Below are 25,667 nucleotides of genomic sequence, written 5' to 3' on the forward strand. Positions count from 1 at the left end.
GTCCGTTCCTGGCGGGAGCTGCCGAACGTGCGACCTACCTCGGCAGAGCCGCAACCGGAAGTCGTTTTTGAACAGCTTGACTTACTCTCTGGACTCACAGGGAATAGTCACATGGGCAAGTGACTAGCAACTGGCTGTCTATGGGACATAACCCAGCACGTAATGGCTAACTAGAAGATAAGAGAGGAGAAACTATCAAAGAAAATAAAAAGAATGGAATTAACTGAACCCCTCAAAACAAAAACAAAAAAAATCAGGATTTCAGCTCTTTGCAATGATGGGCTTTATCGTTAGCACGCTGCTGGCACAAATCTGTTTTTGTTCCACTCACGTTGTGAGTTGGCCTGTTCTCCATTCCTAGCTTCAGCTGCTTAAGTAACAATAGTGTCAAGAGTAATAGAATAGGAATAGTCCATTCAGCCCCTTGGGCCTGTTCTGTCATTCAATTAGATCATAAAATACATTGCAGTTACTCCCTCAGCACTGCACCGAGCCAGTCCAGATTATAATGCTCAACGTGACTGGAGCCTGCAGCCTTGACTCGAAGGCAAGAATGCTACCCACTGAACCACAAACTCCTAACGTGGTGACAATTCCCCCCCTCTGTAAATGTACCAAGAAATACTGGACTTGCCAAGGAACAAAGAGATTCTTTATCATTTCCTTACTTAGTGGAACAGGATCGATCTTTTTCCACGGTGTCAGGTATAGTTTCTTCTCATTCCAATCACAATACTCCTGGCAACTGTCCTCAGGTTGGTCCCAGGGTAGCTCTGCAACAGAGAACCATCTATCAGTAAAGAAATGAACAAGCACTTGAGCATGATCCCTTACTATCCCTCCACTAATGCCATCTCCCGAATGGTTTTCATTGCTGTGCACAGCCTGCTAATTTCAATACATGGCACCTTAAATTTTTTGTGTGGTTCCAGGAAAATCTGAGTGCTCTGCGACGTATCTTCCTGCTTGCTGCGTGTCCCCACATGCAGCTTAGGAGAACCCAGGAGCTAAAGAATAGGGCCATTCGGTCCTTCGAGCCATTTAATAAGACCATGGCTCATGATTACGGCCTTAGCTCCATTTTCCTATATTATTTATTTTTCTTTTAAATTTAGAGTACCCAATTCATTTTTTCCAATTAAGGGGCAATTTAGTGTAGCCAATCCACCTAGCCTGCACATCTTTGGGTTGCAGGGGCCCGTAAACACGGGGAAATGCAAACACGGGGAGAATGTGCAAACGCCACACGGACAGTGACCCAGAGCCAGGATCGAACCTGGGACCTCAGCGCCGTGAGGCAGCAGGGCTAACCCACTGCGCCACCATGCTGCCCAGCTCCATGTTCCTGCCTGACCCCCACCATCCTTAAAAAAATACAGTGCAATTAACAAAATCTTATGGAATCCTTTTGACAGCATTCATCAAACGTTGAAGTCTCAAAAATAAAAGAAAAGACAGTCAGAGGAGTCCGAACATCAGGGTCCTAGTTTCTGACATTGATAGTTTGGAACTTTCTTCCGTTAATGGCTAAAACCATCACAGTAAGGGATCAAATCAACACAGCTTACAAGGTTCCTGGGTTAATCATTGTGCCAGCTCCTGTAAAAGAACCATGCTCTGTGGGAGGCGGCAAAAGGATTTGGGAAAGGAGCGAACCTTGTCGCGAGTAGAATAGACTTCGAAATTCTCTGCCGCAAATGGAAAAAAAATTCTAACTTCAGGCAAAAAGAGGCCAATGGTTGTGAGCAAACCAGAATTGGTCTGCAAAGATACTTGCAAAGGAAGGAAAATAGTTCAGGGCCACCTGTTCAGCATGAATCCACCCCGTGACTGCGTGGGTTTCTTCCGGGTACTCCGGTTTCCTCCCACAGTCCAAAGATGTGCAGGTTGGGTGGATTGGCCATGAAAAATTGTCCAAAATTCTATGATTAACCTAGGACAAAAGTTCGGCGCAACATCGTGGGCCGAAGGGCCTGTTCTGTGCTGTATTTCTCTATCTAACTCAACATTGATTGAAGCAAATTCCATGAAAAATCTGCTCGACAGGAAACAAGGGCAGCGAATAGAAGCACAAAATCATAACCCGACTCATTTTAGAACAAAATTCAAAGATGTTCAGTCAGTTTGATCAATAACAAGTTCACACCATCTGCAACAGTAGTTCAGCAAATATTATACCACCCTGTCTTCAGTCCCTGACACTGTACATTTTTACTATGGTTAGAATAATAAAATCAGACTCTGAACTCCAACCTCCTCTAGTGGCAATCCTGTGTCATTGTTCACTAAAACAACCCCAAAACGCTACTGATGCTGGAGATCTGAAATCAAAACAGAAAGTGCTGGAAAAACTCAGCTGGTCTGGCTGCAACTTTGGAGAGAGAGAGACAGAGTTAACGTTTAGAGTCCAACATGACACTTCTTTTGGGTTTTTCCAGTACTTTCTATTTTTATTTCACTGTTGTTACCCTGCCTTCACAATAGGGAATTCCACACTGACATCTGCCACCAACAAATTTTGTAAATCTTCTCACAACTCTGAAAATCTCTCCACAATACTAACAATGGCTAACACAGATACTCATTGCTGGACAAAATGGTCCAATACACCTTTGCATCATCCTTTGGATGCAGTACAATAACTCACCAAAGCTCCTATGGCAGGAATTGCTAAACCTGTGACCACCACAGCCGAAAACAAGGACAGGTGGTGCATGGGGACACATTCACATTATACACTGACTTGGACTCACTCCCCAACATCAGGAACAGACCCAAAACCTGCTCTGTATTGTTCCTAAGCTGAATACTGCTCATGGTAAAGTAAGTGTGCATAGTTCTCAATGCGTTCGGCAATTCAGAAACTGCCGCTTGCTTCTTCTGCCATTAGAAAGAAGCATGCAGAAAAATCAGACAGACAGAGAATCAGTACTGTACAATCAACCATACCATTTTATAAAATGCAGGATCCCTCCTGATCTCACTACTTAAAAGTTGAACCAACCTCCAGCCAGCATCGCAACAAGGACAATTCCACACGACCAGATATCCACAGGTTCGGCACGGAACTCCTTCCTCCTCAGCAGCTCTGGAGCAACATATGGCAGCGTGCCACACATCTTATTCAGTAACCTCTCACGGCTATTGTGTCTGTATACTGTCGCTAAGCCAAAGTCAGATAGCTTCAGGTTATCTAGAGGGAAGGGGAAAGAAGTGATGTGAATGAGGGCTACTTTCCTGGACATTGGTATAATTACAGTAGCTAATTCACAGTTTTCATGATCAGTGATGAGTAACAATGGTAGCTTTGCAGGATTCTCTCCACTACTGCCACAGAATCAATGACAGCTGAACTACACAACAGTGACAATGCCAGAACCTGACTTTTTGTGGATTGCAAAGAGCTGCAGTTGACAGCCCTCTAACTGGAATTAAAAGAAATACTGACATAGCGTTTATTGCTTACTGATCTGTGAATGGAGGCTACTTTCCTTGGACAAGCAGAGTAATGAGCCAGGTCGAATTTCCCTGCACTGACCCAAGGTGGGTGGATTTAACATTTCCTGCCACTCAGCAAGTCACACTTGGTTGGAGACCCAAGTGAGAGCCATCGAGTGAAGCGAGGTATTTCTCGGCATATCGGCAGCAGGAAGATGGGAAAAGTCTGTTCCATCCCTTTGCACCCCCCAAATCGTATTTCAGTCACTGGCCAAGGCTCAGTCGGTTATGAATTGGTGCATGTACATTTTGGGGGTTGGGAAGGGGGCTGGAGGCACGCATAGGGAAAGACAAAGCTTTACATGTTAAGCTGAGGGGAGCCCTCATTTACGTGGAACTACATTCCATGAGGAGCACAGAAATAGGTAATTTAGATCAGTCAGTCTTACTAGCAAAATACACTGGAGTCTTCACTCATCATTACAAATATTTTTTTTTCCAATTAAGGGGCAATATAGCGTGGCCAATCCACCTACCCTGCACATCTGTGGGTTGTGGAAGTAAGACCCACGCGGACACGGGGATATTGTGCAAGCTCCACACGGACAGTGACCAGGGCCTGGATCGAACCCGGGTCCTTGATGCCGTGAGACAGCAATGCTAACCACTGCACCACCGTGCCGCCCCTCGTCATTACAAATCTAAATCTATCATCCTATCCCTTTATTCCCTTCTTCCTCAAATGTTTGTCCAGCTTCCCTTTAAAAATGCTTCTATAACATTCACCTCAACCACTCCGTGGTAGCAGATTCCACATTCCAACCACTTTTTTTTTTTTTTTTAAATAAAATATTTTTCTTCATATTTTTCAAATTTTAGACATATATATTAACACAATAGAACAATTTTTTAAAACCCTGAAACACCTCAGACACCCACCCGTGTGACTGACCGTCAACAGAAAGACCCCCAACCCCCCACCTAACAACTAACGGCGACCAGCTCTTTAAAGGACTGAATAAATGGCTGCCATCACCAGTAGAACACCACAATTGCCCCCTCATGGTGTACTTAACTTTCCATTCTCACCACTCTTTGGGTAAAGACGATTATTTTGAATTCCCTATTGGATTTCTTGGTGACTATCTTAGTCTAGTCGAGTCAAAACCACCTTATCTTAGGCTATATGGACTCTAGTTTTGCTCTCACCCACAAGAGGAAACACTGGGCTGGATTCTCCGCCGACAGTAGCAGCGCTCCTGATGTGGCGGAGAACCGAGCGTTGGCCAAATAACGGGATCAGCGTCCATTCCCATGCTCCGGTCCCCGCTGGGGACGGCATTGAAGTTAGCCCGCCGTACCAGCAGAGGGGTGCCAATGGTCACATTGATCCATTTACATCCTATTAACGGGCTGGGCACCGGATTCTCCAAGCCCGTGTGAATCTCCGATCTTCTGGGCTGGGGTTCATGTGGGCGAGAATTGGTGCAGGTATTTCCCAGTGCGGCCCTGACGCGGTGGACCTTGCAGTGAGCCAAAAGTCCATTGGAGGGTCACCCTTCCCCAATACCCTGCAACAATGCAAATCCAGCCCAATCCCCCCCCAGAGACCACCTCCCCATTACAGAGACCCCTGCCTGAAAGTTCCCCATTACAGAGACCCCTGCCTGAAAGCCTCCCATTATACAGACCCCTGCCTGGAAGCCCCCCATTACAGAGACCCCTGCCTGGAAGCCCCCCATTACAGAGACCCCTGCCTGGAAGCCCCCCATTACAGAGACCCCTGCCTGGAAGCCCCCCATTACAGAGACCCTTCCTGTTCATCTTCCCATGATAAAATGATTTACAAACTTCATAGAATTTACAGTGCAGGAGGCCATTCGGCCCATCGAGTCTGCACCGGCTCTTGGAAAGAGCACCCTACCCAAGGTCAACACCTCCACCCTATCCCCATAACCCAGTAACCCCACCCAACACTAGGGGCAATTTTGGCCACTAAGGGCAATTTATCATGGCCAATCCACCTAACCTGCATATCTTTGGACTGTGGGAGGAAACCGGAGCACCTGGAGGAAACCCACGCACACACGGGGAGGATGTGCAGACTCCGCACAGACAGTGACCCAAGCCGGAATCGAACCTGGGACCCTGGAGCTGTGAAGCGATTGTGCTATCCACAATGCTACCATGCTGCCCTTGTAGATCATTCACATCTAAATAAGTCAACCAAAACTGCAAACAGCACCCCAAAAGTGTGGTTCAGCCAAGCTTGACAACTAATTTCCCTCCAGTAGATCAGGAGAGCTATCCTGTTTCCTGGTCAATATTTATCCTTCACTCAACATTGCAAAAACAGCTGGTCACCCATTGTCATTGTTGTTTGTGGGAGCTTGCTGTGCACAAATAGGCACATTGCAATACATTCCAATGGCCACTACATTTCTGACATACTTCATTGGATATAAAGCATATTGAGGCATCCTGTAGTCGTGAAAGGTGCTCTGCAAATGCAAGTCTTTCTTCCATTTCAAAGTTTAACACCTCACACTGATACGTGTTGATATTCATTTGCCGCCATTTACTCCATGCTACTGCACGCAGAAGATACATGTTGGAACAATATTGTTTAGTGCCTGGACATGATTACAGATGTAGGCATATCTCAATCTGATTTTAAAGGGTTTTTATTATTTATAAAAATCTCAATTTAATTTTCGAGGTTTGGTATGAATATAAAAATCAGAGGTTAGCCTTGGGCAACACAGTAGCACAGTTGCTTCACAGCTCCAGGGTCCCACGTTCGATTCCCTGCTGGGTGACTGTCTGTGCGGAGTCTGCACGTCCTCCCCGTGTCTGCGTGGGTTTCCTCCCAGTCCAAAGATGTGCAGTTAGGTGGATTGGTCATGATAAATTGCCCTTAGTGTCCCGTCCCCCCAAAAAGGTTAGGTGGGGTTACTGGGTTACAGGGATAGTGTGATAGTGTGGGGTTAAATAGGGTGCTCTTTCCAAGGGCCGGTGCAGACTTGATGGGCCGAATGGCCTCCTTCTGCACTGCAAATGCTATGGAATAATCGCTGAAGGGAGGCATACTGCTGAAGCTTTACATCTTGCACTCATCAGGACAAATCCAAGAATGTCAAATTTCAAACAATCGCAACAATTTATTGTACATGAGAAAGGGGTGCTGAGTGATTGGTAAGTACATGGGGTTGCCATAGAGAAAGCAGTGTGGAACTATAGGTTCCCCAAGCTCTTGGTAATTCAAAACAGATAGAAGGCTTGAACATATTCCTTTTGTTTGCAGAGAAAGGGTCCCTGTGTATGAATGGGACGTCTGCTGAGGGCTTTGGCCAAGGGTGGTATCATGACCAGTACAGGGTTGGAGAGCCAAAGGGCCTGTTCCTGTGCTATTTTGTTCAATATTCCAGTTCTGAACTACAACGGGACTCTTAACCGAGATGTGAAGGTAGCAGAGCAATATGTTCAAGGGCACTAGTCAACGAAAGAAAATACCTCAGGACAGGACACCATTACCATGGGAAGGAGAGACAAGCTTAAGATAGATCACAGGGTAAGCATAAGTATCTAAAGATTTCACAGAATCTCACAGTTAGAGCAATAATTGTTTATTGCACTGAATAATTAAAACTTAGCCAACGGATCATTCCTCACAGCACTTTTACCCATGCACCACCAGCTTCAGAAGAAGGGAATGAAAAGGGTTGAGCACCATAAAATAACTTATTCCCACCATTTTCCTTGAACAGTATTGCAGGTTATTGCAGACCAACAAAAAATCAGCTTGAAATAATTTGGTTTCCATCCAATTGACTTGCTGAAAGCAGTGACACAAACTGAGCATAAGCACTAGTGAGGAACTAATGGCCGCCTAAAGGGACCACCCCCACATTGAGATACAAAAGTATTGGTGAGATAATCAGCTGAAGAGGACATGTAGCCTTTGTTCAACTACCATTTACACCAGCATTTTTATAAGTAATGGAAACCAATGGACAATAATCAGAGGTGGGAACATTGGTTGCTTATGCCCTCCCTAGCTCAGAGGTATTGAGACCACCTGTTTCTTCTAAATGAGGTCTGATCTTTCATCAGTGATGGTGATTGAGCCAAATAACCAGCTTTCCTTGCGTCAACTGGTCAGTCCTTTTAGTGAAGTTTATATGTCATCCTCATACTGAATCTCGTCGAGATAAACCAATGAGGTGCCAAATATATTTCAGCGAGAATAAAATAATCTCTTTACCATATTTATGTGAGGAACATGCCTTTCACTTAGCAGTCAATAAGTGCAGAGCTCAAGCCCCGCTCCAGACAGTAGCAGCAAGTGCAGACTGGAGCAGCAGCTCCGAAATCTGGCCCGACATCCAGCAGGACACTCGCAGCTGCTGGCTCTTCCCTCACCCTACTGTTGTGGCATGTGGGAGCCCTATAAACCCCCCGTACCTTCCATCAGCTGCTATAAAGCTAGTTAGCACAGCCTGTCAGAGGAAGAGTGTGATGCTCCAAAGATTGACCTCGTTGTTCACACTCAGTTGTGCTTCCCTCATTACCCACATCAGTTACACACCATGCACTGTTCATTACTAATCGGATTTCTGTTGTGAAAATTCAAGCTGAAGCTTTCCCAGAAATGTAGTGAGTGTAGCACATGAAGAAAGATTGGCCTTTGTGTTTTCTCATCACTAAAGATGTTTTGCCATTGCGCACTATACCTCGGTCATCGAGCAGCAGGTTCTCCGGCTTGATGTCCCTGTGCGTAATTCCAATACTGTGGAGGTATTCCTGGAAAAAGGCAACGGCAGAGGCTTTTATTTTGAATTATTTGACAGCTCTCTCCAAATCTCCAGACTCATAAAAGATGGCAAGGGTACAGACACAAGTGAGGATTACAAGTCCAAAAGAACATGTTTGAGGATCACATTGGCAGGGCTAACGGCCCAGCTATGTTTGTTGGGCCACAGCTTGGGACATCTAATTTACGGCACATCGATTTGCTTTGGGTTCGGATAGAGCTTCCAACACTTATTTTGTTGTTCCTCATTTGAAACAGGAAAACAGTCATCTTGGACCTTACACCATTAGCTGCACGGACAAGTCAAATTCTGGCAGACAAAATTCATTTAGAATGCGTGCGCAAGCAAGTACGCATTCCACAATCCACCTATTGCCACACTGCAACGTTACATAAAGAAAATCCCCCTGTTGCATCCATTCGACACATCAGAGTTTAAAATAATATAAAATCAAAAAGGCAAAGGATTAACATTACAAAGGTTAAATATTGCAGATGCTATAAATCTGAAATGACAGAAAATGCCCAGCAGCATCTGCAGGAAGAGAAACAAGAGTTAGTGTTTCAGGTTGATGACCTTCATCTGAATGTTCAAATCGAGGAAGGGAAATACAGAGTCAGAGGTGGACCATGTGAAGGCAAGGGGAAACTAGGAATTGGAAGCATAGTTGGCAAAATCTTTCAGGTTAGGGAATGAGGAGGAAGTGGTCCAAAACATACGAACAAGGAGCAGGTGTTGGCCATTCAGCCCCTCAAGCCTGCTCCACCATCTAATAAGATCATTGTTTTTTTTAAAATAAATTTAGAGTGCCCAATTCTTTTTTCCAATTAAGGGGCAATTTAGCGTGGCCAATCCATCTACTCTGCACATATTTTTGGGTTGTGGAGGTGAAATCCATGCAGACACAGGGGGAATGTGCAAACTCCACACAGTGACCCGGGGATGCGATTGCACTCGGGTCCTCAGCGTCGTGAGACAGCAGTGCTAACCACTGTGCCACCTTGCTGCCCTTAATAAGATCATGGTTGATCTGATTGCAACCTCATATCTGCAACCTGCCTACCTGCCGATAACCTATCACCCCCATGCTTACCAAGAACCTATTCACCACAATCTTAAAAAATATTCAAAGATGTCTCAAGGTGCCAAGACCCGAGTTTGATCCTGGCCCGGCTCACTGTCCATGTGGAGTTTGCACATTCTCCCCATGTCTGCGTGGGTCTCACCCCTACAACCCAAAGAAGTGCAGGGTAGATGGATTGGCCACACTAAATTGCCCCTTAATTGGATTTTTTTTTTTTTTAATTTAAAGACATTGCTTCCACCACCGCTTCGGAAGTGAATTCCAAAGACACATGACCAGAGAAAAATTTCACCTTACATCAGTTTTAAGTGGATCATCCCATTAATTCTAAACAGTGACCCCTAGTTCTAGATTCTTCCACAAGAATCTTCCATCCTGTCAAGGGACCCCTCACTTTAAAGGTTTTGATCAGTTGCCTCTTACTCGTCTAAACTCTAGTAGATACCAACTCAACTTGTCCAACCTTTTCTCACAAGACAGCCCACCCATTCGTTATTAGTCTGGTAAACCTTCGCTGAACTGCTTCCAAAATATTTACATCCTTCCTCCCTTAAATAAGACAACCAATATTGCACACAGTATTCCAGCTCTGGTCTCACCAATGCCCTGTACAACTGAAGCATAACCTCCCTAAATATGTATCGCAATAAATGATAACATTCTGTTACCTTTACTAATTACTTCCTGGGCCAATACGGTCATCAAACATACCAGAAAAAAGAGTACTGGACAGCACTTTCAAAAGGAACAAAGACTATCCCATGAATCACACAAAAATGTGTACATAGCTTAGACCCATACAGGTTCACAAGCAAAATCTTTTTCCAAAGTGAGTGAAGGAGCTCTTGCTCAATTTAACGGTGGTGGACGGTGATTGACTCGGCCTCCATTCAATGAAGAATTAACAATACTCACCACTCCTGCTATCAGTTGCTGGAAAAACCTATGTGCATCCACTTCAGGCATCCCCACGTCAGGTTCTGTAGGAATACAAATCAAATCATTGCCTTAATTTGCTATCATAAGAGGGTTACATTGGATAAACTGCATAGAAACAGGCCACGTCAGTGTTTACGCTCCACTTCAGCCTCCCCCATCTTTCCTCCTCCAAACCTAGCGTGATAATCCTCTTTTCTCTTCTCACTTGTTGCTCGTCTAGTTTCCTTTTAAATACATCAACACTATTTGCTTCAACCACTGCCTGTGGTATCGAGGTTCACATTCTCACTACACTTTGGGAGAAATTTCTTCTGAATTCTCTACTGGAGTTCTTGGTGACCGTCTCATATCAGTGGCCTTTAGTTATGCACTCCCCCACAAGAGGAAACATTCTCGCAAAGTTCACTTTATCAAAACCTTTCAGAAATTTAAAGACCTCCATTAGGCAGCACTTCAGCCTTCTATTAAACGGCACCCCACACCCACACACACAAACCCAAAGAGAAGATATACCCTGCCGGTCAATCCATTCCTGTTTTGTGCCCTCATGAATTTCTGGCATCATCCTTTAAATCTGCTCAGTGCCTAGATAACCGTATTATGATTTGGTGACCAGAACTGTATACAAGATAGTATTCTAACTGTGGTCCAACCAAGGTTTGATACAGCTTTAGCATAACACTCCTGCTTCGCAATTCTACTTTGTCACATTTGAATTCAGCCAGTCATTGAATGATTAAAAACTTTTGCATCTGAAATTGAAGCACCTCACTTCACATCAGAATTAATCGTTTAACTTTAATCCCTATTTCCAGACCTAGTTTAGACCAAACACCAGAGCAAACATTCTAGTCTCCAGAGTGCTGTTAGAAACATTCCACATGGTAACGTCCGCCTCATCAACTCATGAAATGAATGGAAATGTATTCCTTTTTTTCCTCTACCCGGCTGCCCAAGCAAGCTCAGAAATGCGCACCACAGTAATGCCATTCTCACGAGTGACTGATTCCATTCCAATACACCACCGTGGACAAAATCAGCATCATTTACAAGACTAATGGTTACAGATGATAAGCAGCTTTTGGCATAAAGCAGTCAATTGTCTAAAAATCAGGGCAAGTTTAGGATCCAGATAGGCATTCCTTAGTTTGTGCTATTTTATAATACACAAAATCATTAACGATTGAAAGCTTTGTATTGCTCATGAGGCGTAACTTGTCAAGATATCAGTATCAGTCTTTCGTAACAGGCTGTGAAAAAGACAAGATTATGGTTCAGTTTAGCAGCAAGGGCCCAAATCACGAAGAGTCCCTCAGGCTGCGACGTCCTCCGTATTCTTTACATCAGGTCATCTTCTCCAAACATCAAACAATCCTTCCCATTCTTTCACTGATACTTTCACTTTACATTTAACTGATTTCATTGTTCTTGCAATGCCACCACTCAATCACTGCAAGGCAGGAGGGGGAGGCAGTGGCGTAGTGATATTGTCACTGGACTAGTTTGACCCAGGGTGATGATCTGGGGTCCTATGTTTGAATCCCATCGCAGCAGATGGTGAATTCAACAAAAATCTGGAATTAAAAACCATCATCAATTGTCATAAAACCCCACCCGCTTTACCTTTAGGGAAGAAAATCTGCCGTCCCTCAGCAATGTGGTTGACTACTAACTGGCCTAGCAAGCCACTCTGTTCAATTAAGGATGGACATGAAATGAAATGAAAATCGCTTATTGTCACGAGTAGGCTTCAAATGAAGTTACTGTGAAAAGCCTCTAGTCGCCACATTCCGGCACCTGTTCGGGGAGGCTGTTACAATAATTGCTGGCCCAGCCAGTCACACCCACATCTCCTGAAAGGAATAAAAAGAAAATCTTGACGACCTCAGTGCCATGGAAAGGCACAATTAAAAGTCAGCTTCTCTCAATTTCTTAGAAGAGCCTCTTACACCAGTCTAACCAATCAATCTAGTCTCTTCCTTTAGATAAATTAGATTGTTTCTCCCCATGCCCTTCAATTATTGAAATTCTTTTTAAAGCCCACATCTGTGCAATATTTGAACATAGTCCCACGCCTGGATAGATATTTAACACCTTATTCACATAGCTGGACTGAATCCCCTCCAGCCAGCTCCACCATGCAACAATGATTGGACTTTTACATAACTCAATCACCTCACCCTATCCTTTTATCAGTGCTCCAAAACCTGATTTAATTCTTAAATATACTGAGCATCCACAACCCTCTGGGACAGAGTTCCAAATATTCATAATTTTGAGTAAATAGAGTAAACCCCATCTCAGTCCTAAATGATTTATCCCTCATCCGGAAGCTGTGATTCCAAATCCAAAACTCTGCAACCAAGCATGGGCAGCATCAGCTCAAACCTGCAAAGAATTTACGGGCCATCACTTTCGAACTCCCCATGTGTCGGATTGGAAGGGACGGGGTACCCTAAAAATGTACTGGGAACCCCTCTTGGGAGTTCATGGGTAAGATTTGCACAGCAATCGCCCAGAAGTGCAAATCTCCAGAGGGTAATTGCCCCGTGCTGGGAACAATCCAAAAACGTGATGGGCGTCGAGACGAGATAGGCTGGAGACAGACTGGCAATCTGACACTACCTGGCAAACTGACACTAAGTGGCACTCCGAAGGTGTTTATGTCCATTATGATCACTTAGATATTGCCTCTTATCTCTAGTCCCAAAGTGTTTCCTTCAGCTGTTTGCAGTGACAGGTGCACGTACACGTAATTCCAATGTCCAGGCTAATGTGCTGGATTTTTTTGAATTCATTCGGGGGTTGTGGGTGTCACTGGCTGGGCCAACATTTATTGTCCATAGAGAGTCAATCACATCGCTGTGGGTGTGGAGTCACATATAGGCCAGACCAGGTCTGGAAGAAAGATTTCCTTCCCTAATGGACAATAATGAACCAGATGGGCTTTACAACAATCAATGACCGTATCATGCTCATCATTAGATGATGAATTCCAAGTTTTTTTTAATTGAATTCAAATTTCAACATCTGCCATGGTGAGATTTGGACACAGGCTCCCAGAGCATTAGAATCATAGAATCCCTACAGTGCAGGAGCCCATTGGGCCCACTGAGTCTGCACCGAATCTGTGAAAGAACACCCTACCTAGTCCCAATCCCTCGCCCTATCCCCATTTAACCTTTGGACACTTAAGGGGCAATCCACCTAACCTGCACGTCTTTGGACCGTGGGAGGAAATTGGAGCACCCGGAGGAAGCCCACGCAGGCATGGGGAGAATGTGTGTGGAGTTTGCACAGTCACCCAAGGTCGGAATCAAACCCAGGTCCCTAGTGCTGTGAGGCAACAGTGCTAACCACTGTGCTGCATTATCCAAGGTTTCTGGATGGGGAGAGCTGCAGAGGTTTGGAGAGCAAGTTCTGGTAGATCAGTATCCAGTAGTGCGCCTATACTTTGTTCTATGATTCCCTTAAGTTCCCTTCTCCTCCCCCACCCCTCGTCTGTCTTCCCTTGTCTTCCATCCTCTCTTTCTCCCCTCCACCCCTCTTCCTAGTCGCTATTGGCCTTGAATACGTCTTGGAACAGGCTGATGAATGGTCCCCACGTTTTGTGGAAGCCATCGTCCGCTCCTCTGATGATGTACTTGATCTTCTCCAAATAGAGAAATTCCGACAGGTGTGCCAGCCAGTTTGCAGCTGTGTGTGATGCCGCTGATTGCCAGCTGAGCAGGATTCTCCGGTGTGTGACTAAGGAAGCAAAAGCTAGGGCGTCAGCCATCTTCCCTATGTGTCGTTTTGGCTGGTCCGATAACCCAGAGATTGCCACTCTCGGGCACGGCTCCACCCTCACTCCATGACAGATCACAGGTTTATTCATTTATTAATTGCTTCATTGAGGACGTTTAAGAATTGATGCAGTATAATTTTTAAATTCAGTACTTAAGACAGAAAGTGGAATATCCACAAAGCCAAAGTCATGGTTTCAGATAGAAAAAGAGAATTGCTGGTCAAAGCTAATAGTGTTTCAAAAGACACTTTCATAAGGCCTGCTTAATGAATAGGCCTTTGTTCCACAATACGTTTAGTAATAAAAATGTATCAAAAGCAAAGTTAGTGCAAGCACATTATCTCTGCAGAATTGGGATACATGGCAGATGCATGTAGACATTTAATTAATTTGATGGACATTGGTGAATTTTAAGTAATGATCAATGCCTGGATAATAAATCATGTTCAAAGTGACAGACAGTTGTTTGAATAAATCAGAAAGCCTCAGCTGAGAATTAGAGCCAATGAAACTAAGTAAGGGGCTAAACCCAGATAAGGATTCCCTTAAGAATGTGATCCGTATGACTGATTAGAGAGAAGAATTTTAGCTGTCGGACCTTGAAGCATCCGTGTACATTACTTTTAAAAAGGCCTTTTGTTGAAATTATTTTTAATTTGTAAATCTAGAGTCACTATTATTTTGACGTTTTTGCTTTCACTCTTCAGTGTCTCAAGGACATTTCAATGTACTCATGTACTCACAGAAAAGTTTTTCGATTTAATTTTGTGCAAAGGTATCAAATGAATTCTTAAAGAAATAAAGAGTGCTTCTTATACCTATTCAACCGGACTGAGACTGATCTATGATCGAGAGATAAGGAGAATCTTACACCCCACAACCTTGGACATAGCCTCGAAGAAGGCTGTCCAGAACCCTACAAGTCTGGGGGGGAAGCCCAGAACATGGGGGTATGGTTGGCCGGGCATCCCTTGCACCGTTCACATTTATCTTCCACTCTGGGAAGAACCTGTTCATTCAGGTTCTGGTTGGGTGAGCTCTGTACACCACTTTAAACTGCAAGAGGAGGAGGAGGAGGTGGAGTTGGCCCCACTCAGTACTTCGCTCCAGAGTCCCCAACCCACTTGGCCCCAACTCATCCTCCCATTTCCATGACTTCATCCAGTGGTAGTCTTTCCCTGTCCAGCAACCCATCTGTATGTGTTCCCACATTAACCCCCCCTCCTACTGTCCATGTTTATTAGTTCCCCTAATACTGTGTCTCCCGGGGCCCTGGGGTATCTTGCGTCTCCTTGAGGAAAGTGTTTAATTTGGAGGTCCCGGAGTTCCTGTCCTGTTGGCAGGTCGAAGTCCTCCATCAGCTCGTCCAAAGTCGCGCGTCTGTCCCCTATGTAAAAGTCCATGACCGCTAGCTTCCCCCTGTCCTATCTACATTTTTTAAAGGTGGCGTCAAGCATGGCTGGCGGAAATTTGTGGTTGCCACAGATCGGGGCCATCTCAGTTAAACCGAAATGCTGCCTCATTTGATTCCATGTTTTCAAAGTGGCTACCACCACTGGGATGTGTACATTGTTTGTGGGGGAGGGGGTGGAGTGCTGCTGTGGCGAGGGCTCGGAGGGTGGTTCCCTTGCAGAGGAATCCTCCAGCCTGTGAAACCAGGGACAGACCGCCCATGTTTTTCCTCCTTTGCAGCGTCGACTTAGGGATCCTTCGGTACATACTGCGCGCACGCACACACGCACGCACATGCTGTGATCATTTTGTCTACTTTGTGGAAATAGGTCTTGGGGATGAAAATCGGTATGGAACTAAGCAGGAAGAGGAACCTCAGCAGCACGTTCATTTTGATTGTCTGCACCCTCCCCACCAGGGAGTGGGAGCGTGTCCCATCTCTGTAGTTCCTTCTGAACTTCCTCCGCCAAGCTGGTCAGATTCCACTTGCGAATCTGTGTCCAGTCTGGGCTATCTAGATCGCCGGGTAGCGGGAATTGTTTTGGGCTAGTTTGAATGGTAGTCCCTCCAGCTCGGCCTCTCCCCCGTTCGGGTTCACCAGGCATGCCTTGCTCTTGCCCAGGTTGGGTTTGTAGCCGGAGAAGTTACATGATTACTTTCAGGCCGTTCTGTGGGTCCGAGACGTAGAGGAGCAGATCATCCGCATAGAGCGACACTGTGCTCTCTGCCCCCCTCTTTGGATACCCTTCCAGCTTTTCGGGTCTCGCAGGGCGATTGTTAGGAGTTCAATTGCCAGGGCGAACATGCGGGGACAGTGGGCATCCCTGCCTTGTTCCTCTGTGCAGCTGGAAATATTCAGAGCTAGTGCCGTTGGTCCAAACGCTTACCTTGGGAGCGTTGTTCAGGAATTTCACCCACGAGGTGAACCCTGTCCCTAGACCAAACCACTCCAGTACCTCAATGAGGTACTTCCATTCAACTGTGTTGAAGGCCGTTTCTGTGCCCAGAGAGACGATCACCTCTGGTGTTCTCTCCCCGGATGGGATCATAATTACATTCAGCAGCCGCCAGATGTTCGCAGTTAGCTGCCTACCCTTGACAAAGCCATCTGGTCCTCTACGACCAGCTCTGGTATGCAGTTCTCCAATCTCTTGGCCAGGACTTTCACAAGTATCTTATCTACATTAAGCAGCGAAATGGATCTGTATGATCCGCATTCCGTCGGGTCCTTGTCTTTTTTGGGTATCAGCAATATCGTGGCCTGTGTTAGCGTAGGAGGCAAGGCACCCCTTGCTAGCGGGTCTGCGAACATGTCCCCCAGGTGTGGGGCCAGGGCTGGTGCAAATTTTGGATAGAAGTCCGCCAGGAACCTGTTGCGTTCCGGTGCCTACCCCAGCTACATGGAGCTGATGCTCTCCATGATCTCTCCCAGTCATATTGGTACTTCCAGCTCCCTCCATCTATCGTCCCCCATGACTGGCATGCCCAGTCCATCGAGGAACCGTTTCATCCCCTTTGGGGGATTCGGAGGTGCACAGCCCTCGGTAGAAGGTCTCAAATGCTTGATTGGCCTATTTTTTGTTCGATTAGCAGCCTGCCTCTGCTATCCTTCACCTGCGTTATCACCCTTGTGGCTGCCTGCTTTCTCAGCTGGTGAGCCAGCTCTTTCCCAGCGTTTGTCGAAGGTCCCCAGTGTCTGAGAGAAGGTGCACTGCTTTCCTGGTGGATAGCATGTCAAAGCCCATCTGCAGCTTTTTCCTCTCCGCCAGACACTCCACGATCAAGGCCTCGGAGAACTATGTCGACCTCCAGAATGGAGTCGATCAGTTGTTTCCTGACTACCCTCTTTTCCCGATCTCTTTGTGCCTTGTAGGCTATAATCTCTCCCTTAATCACGCCTTCAATGCCTCCCAGAACATGGAAGATGAGATTTCCCCATTCCAGTTATTTGTAAAGTACTCACCTATGGCTTCTGATATTTTGTGGCAGAAGACCTTATCGGCCAATAGGTCCGTGCTCAACCTCCACGCGAGGCGTTGGGCAAGGCCCATCTCCAACCTCACACCCACGTAATGTGGAACGTGGTAGGAGATAACTACCGTGGAGTAGTCCAGCCGTACTATTCCAGGAAGCACCACATTCCTCACTGCAAAGAAGACTATCCTCGAGTACGCTTTGTGGACCGGTGAGAAGAATGAGAATTCCTTTTCACCGGGGTGAAGGAACCGCCATGGGTCCACCGCCCCCACCTGCTCCATGAATGTTCCAAGCTCCCTAGCCATGTCCGTCCTTTTCCCCGATCTGGGGTTCGATCGGTCCGACAGTGAGTCCTATACACAGTTGAAGTCGCCCCCCCCCCCCCCATGATCCGTCGGTGTGTGTGTCAAGGTCGGGGATTTCCGCCATGGCCTTTTTTGTGAAACATGTGCCTTCCCAGTTGAGCGTGCACACATTTACCAGGATTACCGGTGCCCGTCTAGGACACCGCTGACCATGAAGTACCGCTCCCCTTTGTCCATAACAGTCCTTGTCTCAGTGAACCTCGTCATCTTATTAATCAATATGGCTACTCTCCGAAGCCCTCATTCCGTAGCATGAATGGTACACGTCTGTCCCACCCAGCCCTTTCTTACCTGCAGTCAGCAGTCAGTTCTTCTCATTCAGATATGTCTCCCATACAAAAATCAACTTAATTTTCCTGTTCTATTCCCTTTCTCAGGCTGTTGGCTTGGACAAATTCATTTGTTAAAGTAATGTTGTTTCTTCTGGCACATGACACAGTGCCTGGCTGGGAACAGCTTATCGAATCGCACCGCGTTCGTGTACAGGGTCGGCTTCGCCTGGTTGAACTCAGCCCTGCGTTTTGCTAGATCAGCTCCAATGTCCTCATAAATTCGGATTTTATGTCCTTCCCAGGTGCTCGCTTTCATCTGGCGTGCCCACCGCAGGATCCTCTCATGATCCTGATATTGGTGGAGCTTTGCAACCATCGGCCTCAGTTGCTCCATGGCTTTGGGTCTCAGCCTGAGCGACCGGTGTGCTCTGTCAAGCTCTGGGGAAGCTATCTTTCCCAACTAGGTTGCCCAATACTTGGGTGACATAGCCCGTCGGATCTCTGCCCTCGATGCCTTCCAGCAGGCCCACAATCTGAATATTTTGAGTCGGGACCTGTTTTCTTGGCCCTCGACATTCCCCTGGGCCGCCACCAACCTTCTCACGCTGTCTCCAAGATGACGATTCTGTCGTTCAGGTCCATCCTGGTCGAGGATCATCCTCTCCAGAGTCTCTACTTTCTTCCCCAGCCCACCAATTGCCATTTGCATGGTGGCCAACACCTCTGCCACCGCAACCTGGATTTCTGCCTTGATCACCTCTTTCATGGCGGTCAGCTCCTTCATAAGGAAGTTCTCCCATCTGTCTCCAGGTGGTGGTGGTTGGGGGTGCTGATGGTCGGGTTGATGGCCACCCGGTCTCCTGGGTGACCGGGGCTCCTTCGCCTCATGGGTCCGCCGTTTGTTCCACCTGCTTCTCGTGGTTCTTTCCGCCACTTCTGGCGTGTCTTTGACCCGCCACTTCAGCACATCACTGGAAATCCCCCTCAACTGCTTTCTGCAGTAGTGAATTCCACAGGCTCACCACTCACTGGATGAAGAAATTCTCCTCATCTCAGTCGTAAGTTGTCTACCCCGTATCCAGAGAATATGATCCCTGGTTCTTGACTCCCCCGCCATTGGCAACTTTATAGAATCATAGATGTTTACAGCATGGAAACGGGCCCTTCGGCCCAGCTTGTCCATGCCACCCAGTTTCTATCACTAAGCCAGTCCCACTTGCCCACATTTGGCCCATATCCCTCTATACCCACGCTGCCCATGTAACTGTTTAACTGATTTTTAAAAGACAAAATTGTACCCACCTCTACCACTGCCTCTGGCAGCCATACCAGATGCTCACCACCCTCTGTGTGAAGCAATTTTCCCTCTGGTCTCTTTTGTATCTCTCCCCTTAAACTTATGCCCTCTAGTTCTAGACTCCTCTACCTTTGGGAAAAGATGCTGATTATCTACCTTATCGATGCTCCTCATTATTTTATTGACCTCTACAAGATCACCCCTAAGCCTCCTATGCTCCAGGGAAAAAAGTCCCAGCCTATCCTTATAACTCATCAAGTTTTGGTAGCTTCCTCAAATTGGGTTGGAGGGGCTTGTTTGGCTCACTGGGCTAAATCGCTGGCTTTGAAAGCAGACCAAGCAGGCCAGCAGCACGGTTCGATTCCCGTATCAGCCTCCCCGGACAGGCGCCGGAATGTGGCGACTAGGGGCTTTTCACAGTAACTTCATTGAAGCCTACTCGTGACAATAAGCGATTTTCATTTTTCTTTTTTTTTTCAAATCTCTTCTGCACTCTTTCTAGTTTAACAATATCCTTCCTATAATATCCTTTCTACATCTACCCTGTCTGGTCCTGTTAGAATTTTATAGGTTTCTATGAAATTTCCTGTCATTCTTTTGAACTCCAGCTGATACAATTCTGACTCAATCTCTCCCCGTATGTCTGTCCCGTAATTCCAGGAATCAGTCTGATAAACCTTCACTGCAATCCCACTATAGCAAGAACATCCTTCCTCAGATAATGAGATCTAAACTGCACACAATATTCCAGGTGTGGTCTCCCCAAGACCCTGTAGAATTGCAGCAATACATCCCTGCTCCTGTACTCAAATCCTGTCGCTATAAAGGCGATACATCCTCCTCACAGCTCACCTCCCACCCAGCTTTGTATCATCTGCAAATTTGGAGATATTACATTTAGTTTCCTCATGTAAATCATTAACCTATATAGCAAATAGCCGGAGTCCCAGCACCAATCCCTGCGATACCCCACAAGACACCGTCTGCCTTTTGGGAAAAGACCCATTTATTCCTACTCTTCGTTTCATCTTTGTCAACTAGTTTTCTATCCATCTCATTTCGCAACCACAATCCCATATGCTTTAATTTTACAAGCTAATCTCTTCTGTGGGACTTTGCCAAAAGCTTTCTGACAGTCTAAATAAACCACATCCACTAGTTCTCCCTCATGAACTCTACCAATTACATCCTCGAAGAATTCCAGTACATCGGTTTTCCCTCTCGTAATTCCATGCTGACTCTGTTCTATTCGACTTCTGTTTTCCAAATACTCTGCTATTAAATCTATTTATCTTTGCCTCCTGATCTACAGTGGCACCCAGTCCATCAACATTCCTTCCTTCTTGGGCAACACGGTAGCACAGTGGGTTAGCCCTGCTGCCTCACGGCGTCGAGGTCCCAGGTTCGATCCTGGCTCTGGGTCACTGTCCCGTGTGGAGTTTGCACATTCTCTCCGTGTTTGCATGGGTTTCACCCCCACAACCCAAAGATGTGCAGGCTAGATGGATTGGCCACGCTAAATTGCCCCTTAATCGGAAAAATCAATTGGGTACTCTAAATTTAAAAAAAAACATTCCTTCCTTCTTTCTAAATCCCTCCAAGACTTTGCCCCTCCTTATTGCTATACCCTCCTCCAGCCACACAACTCTGCAAGTACCCACACTCCTCCAACTCTGGCCTCTTGCATATCACCCAATTTTCATCACTGAACAACTGCCTCGGCCCTAAATTATAAAATTTTCTCCCGAGATCTCTTTCTCTTCCTTCATAGCAAACTTAAACCGATCACCTTCCCTAACTTTTGGTTGTTTGTCCTAATATCTCTAAGATACAGCGTCAAATTATGTTTGACAATTCTCCTGTGAAATACCTTGAGATATTAAAGGTGCGATATTAATGAAAATTGTTGTTCTTCCCCATCACCCAGAGGTGTATCTAAGGCTCCTACCTATTCTGTCAAAGAGTTCTCCTCCACTGCAATACTCCAGAAAAAGGTACTGGATGTTGGCCTCTCGCCGATGTCCATAGAAACGAACAATGTTTGGGTGGTTCAACATCTTATTGATGCAGATTTCCTTTTTGATATTCTCGGGACAATCGAGAGCCCGTGCAGTGTCCACTTTCTTCACCGCGACCGCCTCCTCTGTTCGCCGATTCACAGCCAATTGCACCCTACAGGCAAGCAGAAGTTGCTTAAAATACAATGCAAAGCAATTCCAAAAACATCTGGAAAAACTTAGCAATTTCACTTCCAATTTCCACCCCTCTCTCACCTTCACATGGTCCACCTCCGATACTTCTGCTCCCATTCCTGGTGATAGATTGACCACCAATATTCATTAAAAGCCCACTGACTCCCACAGCTATCTCGACTGCACCTCCTCACACCCCACTTCTTAAGTGGTCCATCCCATTTCCCTGGTTTCTCCACCTGCCCTCCACATCTTTTGTTCCCCCACCTATCACGGGCCTACTCTACTCCACCCCTCTTATTCAGTATATTTCTCCCTCTAACTGTGAAGGGCCACAAAACATCAACTCTGTTTCTCGCTCCCCAGATGCTGCCAGATCGGTTGAGATTTTAATCAGCATTTTGTTTTTATTCCAAAACCATTCCATCTACTTCAGCAACTTGACATTTTGAGCAAGGTTTGAAGATTCAGCTAACTTTTCAGATTTCATTTTTAACCAATTTGAGAGCCTGGATAGAGTGGACGTGGAGAGAATGCTTCCACTTGTAGGAAAAACTAGAAGGAGAGGACACAATCTCACACTAAAGGGACGATCCTTTAAAACAGAGATGAGGAGGAATTTCTTCAGCCAGAGGGTGGGGAATCTGTGGACATCTTTGCCGCAGAAGGCTGTGGAAGCCAAATCACTGAGTGTCTTTAAAACAGAGATAGATAGGTTTTTGATCAATAAGGGGATCAGGGGTTATGGGGAGAAGGCAGGAGAATGGGGATGAGAAAAATATCAGCCATGATTGAATGGCGGAGCAGACTCGATGGGCCGAGTGGCCTAATTCAGCTCCTCTGTCTTATGGAGAGGTCCTAGTGGCCGTTTTTATTTTTAAGAGTCCCAACTCTCCTAAATATCCACAGGAGGGATACATCGACTATTCACCTCTTTGAAAAAGCATGGATTAGCAGCTAAGACTCACTCGCCATATGCACCTTCACCAAGCGTCTGCACCAGATCCCAATCCTCGACAAATGGAACTGCCATCTTCCCAGCCAATCACCAAGAGCACTGAAAAAATAAACAGTATTTGTCAACACAAGAGAACGTAATCATTAGGTACTCAAGATCTAACTTTTCTTTTGCCGCATCCAAATAAAACTCCTGACCCAGGATACTAACCCCTGACACCATCATCTCGTTGAAAGCTGAATATTAAAGTAAAATCAAGATAGAGACTTATACATAATGGAAAGTAATATCTGGACATTTTTTTCCAGGTTACTGTCCTTTCTCATTTCCCTGCTAATGAGAGCAGAGGAACAAAATCCAAAGAGATGGGTACATTGTATTTTGGGTACACATTTTCAAATTTTAAAATAGAGTTTTACAACAAGGTTTGCAAAGTTAATTTTTTTTGAGATATAAAGAACAAACTGCTGTCTTTCATCCATTTTGAGAAACCTTTTCTTTTAAATCTGGTCTTGCAGTTTTTCCAGTTACTGTGAGGAGGAAAGCTGCCAGACCCCGGTACGCTACCACTCTTCTGGCCCAATGTACAAACTGAGTTCAGTGAACTATAGTCAGTAACTCTCTCTGTCCCACCTTTAACAGCCTCCTTAAAAACTACCTTCCAATTACTGCACGTAACCTCCATTCCTCAAGTCATTTTAGAATACTAAAGGCAGCTAAAGTAAAACTCCATGTTGGCATGTCATCAGTTGTACTGCATGAAGTCTGCATCGGCAGCATCCCAAACATATCAATAGGCTACAAATCATTAACTATTAGGATGTGAACGATGGTAAAACATCTTTCTAACTAATCTGCGGCAGAGAAACCGCTGCAAAATTGTTCACAATTCACATGTTCCCTCTTCTACTACTTCCAACAATCTCTATCCTGAATGATACAAGGCTTTAAAAGACCACGATAGGGTAAACACCACACATCAATCCCACTATCACAATAGGAGCCAAATACAGGAGAATGGTCAACAATCGTCCTGCATTTATGTACTCCATTACTGAGTCCATTATGTTCAACACAGCATTCAAAATCTCTCATTGAAGTTCTTCGCAATCAAGAATTTTGTGCAACATCAAATTCTCATCAGTAGAATCCCGCAAAGAGCTGTGTGCTTTTGATCAATTCAGCACTATTATCTTCCTGCCTTCCTGTAGACAGTATGTTCAAGTCTGATGACTTGCTGCACTTTTGAAATTTCTTCAGTCTAACAGGCTCCAGTATATGTCAGAAAGACTGTCTCTTAACGCTTTATTTGCTTGAGGTCCTTCAATCCCAACTCTTCCACTGCTTTCTACCAGACAAACAAGATCTTCTCTACACAACCTTTTAGCATCAGCCCAGTGACAGTCATTGTAAGCCCAATATCAGGGCCCATTCCCTCAAGACCAAAGCGAGAAATCTGCACTACCACGAGATCCAAACCAGGTGTCTCACCCCTACCAGACAACACCAAAAAATGACTCTCCATTCCAAACTCACCCATACCAGGATCATCACAAACCGATTCTCAGAACAAGACTCTCCCTACCCATACTTCCCCCAACATCAGGACGCTAACCGAACACATCCCGAAAACCAGGACCCTAATCACACATATCCCCCCCCAAAAACCAGGACCCAACCACACACACACCCCAAACCAGGACCCAACCCCACATCAGGACCCCAACTCCACCCCCCTCCCTCAAACCAGCACCCTAACCCCACACCTCCCCCGAAACCAGGACCCAACCCCACACCACCCCAAAATCCCACATCAGGACCCTAACTCCATCCACCCCCTGAACCAGGACCCTAACTCCATCCACCCCCTGAACCAGGACCCTAACTCCATCCACCCCCTGAACCAGACCTCTAACCCCACACCCTTCCCCCCCAACCCAACTAGGACCCCTACCCTACCCACCCCAAAATAGGACCCTAACCCCACACCACCAACCCCCCGCCCCCGAAACCCTAACCCCACACCCACACCCACACCCCCCCCGAACCCTAACCCCACACCACACCACCACCACCCCCCCCCCCCCCGAACCCGAACCCTAACCCCACACCACCACCCCCCCCCCCCCCCCCCCGGAACCCTAACCCCACACCCGACCCTAACCCCACACCCCCCGAACCAGGACCCAAACCCCACATCACCCCGAAAAAAATGATGTTCGCCCTGGTGATCCCCTCTCCCCGGATCCCCGAAGCAGCAGCCCGACCCCGGATTAAGGCTCCGGCCGCCTCCTGCACCTGGCTCCGCCGCCGGCTCCGGCTAAGAAACTCTCTCGCCTCAGACAACCATCAAGTTTTGGCGCCTTGCGTATCGACATCACGTCGCGCGTACGTCATGACGCTAAGAACATCGTCACGCTGCCGGCGTCTTACATCAGCCCATGACGTCGACACGGGCGGGAGATTCAAACCTGGCCCCTGGGGGTGATTTTACAACATTGAAGGGTCATGTTAAATACATGGACTGGAAATCTGGCAAGTTAAATTTTGCATGCACAACAACAACTTAACAACAATAGAAAATGCTGGAAATACTCAGGTAGTGGGTGGCATGGTACCACAGTGGTTAGCATTGTTGCTTCCCAGCTCCAGGGTCCCAGGTTCAATTCTCGGCTTGGGTCAGTGTCTGTGCGGCGTCTGCAGGTTCTCCCCGTGTGTGCATGGGTTTCCTCCGGGTGCTCCGGTTTCGTCCCGCAGTCCAAAGATGTGCAGGTTACGTGGATTAGCCATGATAAATTGCCCTTTGTGTCCAAAAAGGGCAGGTGGGGATAGGGTGGGGGTGTGGGCTTGGGTAGGGTGCTCTTTCCAAGGGCCGGTGTAAACTCGATGGGCCGAATGGCCTCCTTCTGCACTGTAAATTCTATGATAATTCTATGATTCTATGGAACTATCTGTGGAGAGAGAAACAGTTAATGTTTCAGGTCAACATTTAATCAGAACCGGGGGCAGATTACAGATGTTGTAACTTTTAAGTACAGAAATGAGGGAGGGTGGAAAAGAACAATAGGGAAAGTCTGTGATTAAGGCGTAAA

At 46.2% G+C, this 25,667-nt stretch overlaps 1 protein-coding gene across 4 annotated transcripts in view; it reads right to left on the reverse strand.

Moving 5' to 3' along the window:
• chek1 (checkpoint kinase 1) overlaps nt 1-24,987 on the reverse strand; it is a 50,236-nt gene extending 25,249 nt beyond the window's left edge. Inside the window, exons 1-7 of one of the 4 annotated variants that reach the window (XM_038779177.1) lie at nt 24,874-24,971; nt 22,586-22,674; nt 21,374-21,597; nt 10,252-10,316; nt 8,172-8,241; nt 3,005-3,193; nt 669-773 (exon numbers count right to left, since the gene is read on the reverse strand). In XM_038779177.1, coding sequence (XP_038635105.1) covers nt 669-773; nt 3,005-3,193; nt 8,172-8,241; nt 10,252-10,316; nt 21,374-21,597; nt 22,586-22,650 — 718 coding nt within the window. In that variant the 5' untranslated portion in view covers nt 22,651-22,674; nt 24,874-24,971. Of the gene's footprint in view, nt 1-668; nt 774-3,004; nt 3,194-8,171; nt 8,242-10,251; nt 10,317-21,373; nt 21,598-22,585; nt 22,675-24,777 lie in introns of those variants that run through there. The other 3 variants (XM_038779178.1, XM_038779179.1, XM_038779180.1) reach the window with 3 other exon arrangements.
• Between the last annotated feature and the right edge of the window lie 680 nt (nt 24,988-25,667).

Source organism: Scyliorhinus canicula, chromosome 19 (assembly GCF_902713615.1).
Source record: "Scyliorhinus canicula chromosome 19, sScyCan1.1, whole genome shotgun sequence".
Classification (NCBI taxonomy): Eukaryota; Metazoa; Chordata; class Chondrichthyes; order Carcharhiniformes; family Scyliorhinidae; genus Scyliorhinus; species Scyliorhinus canicula.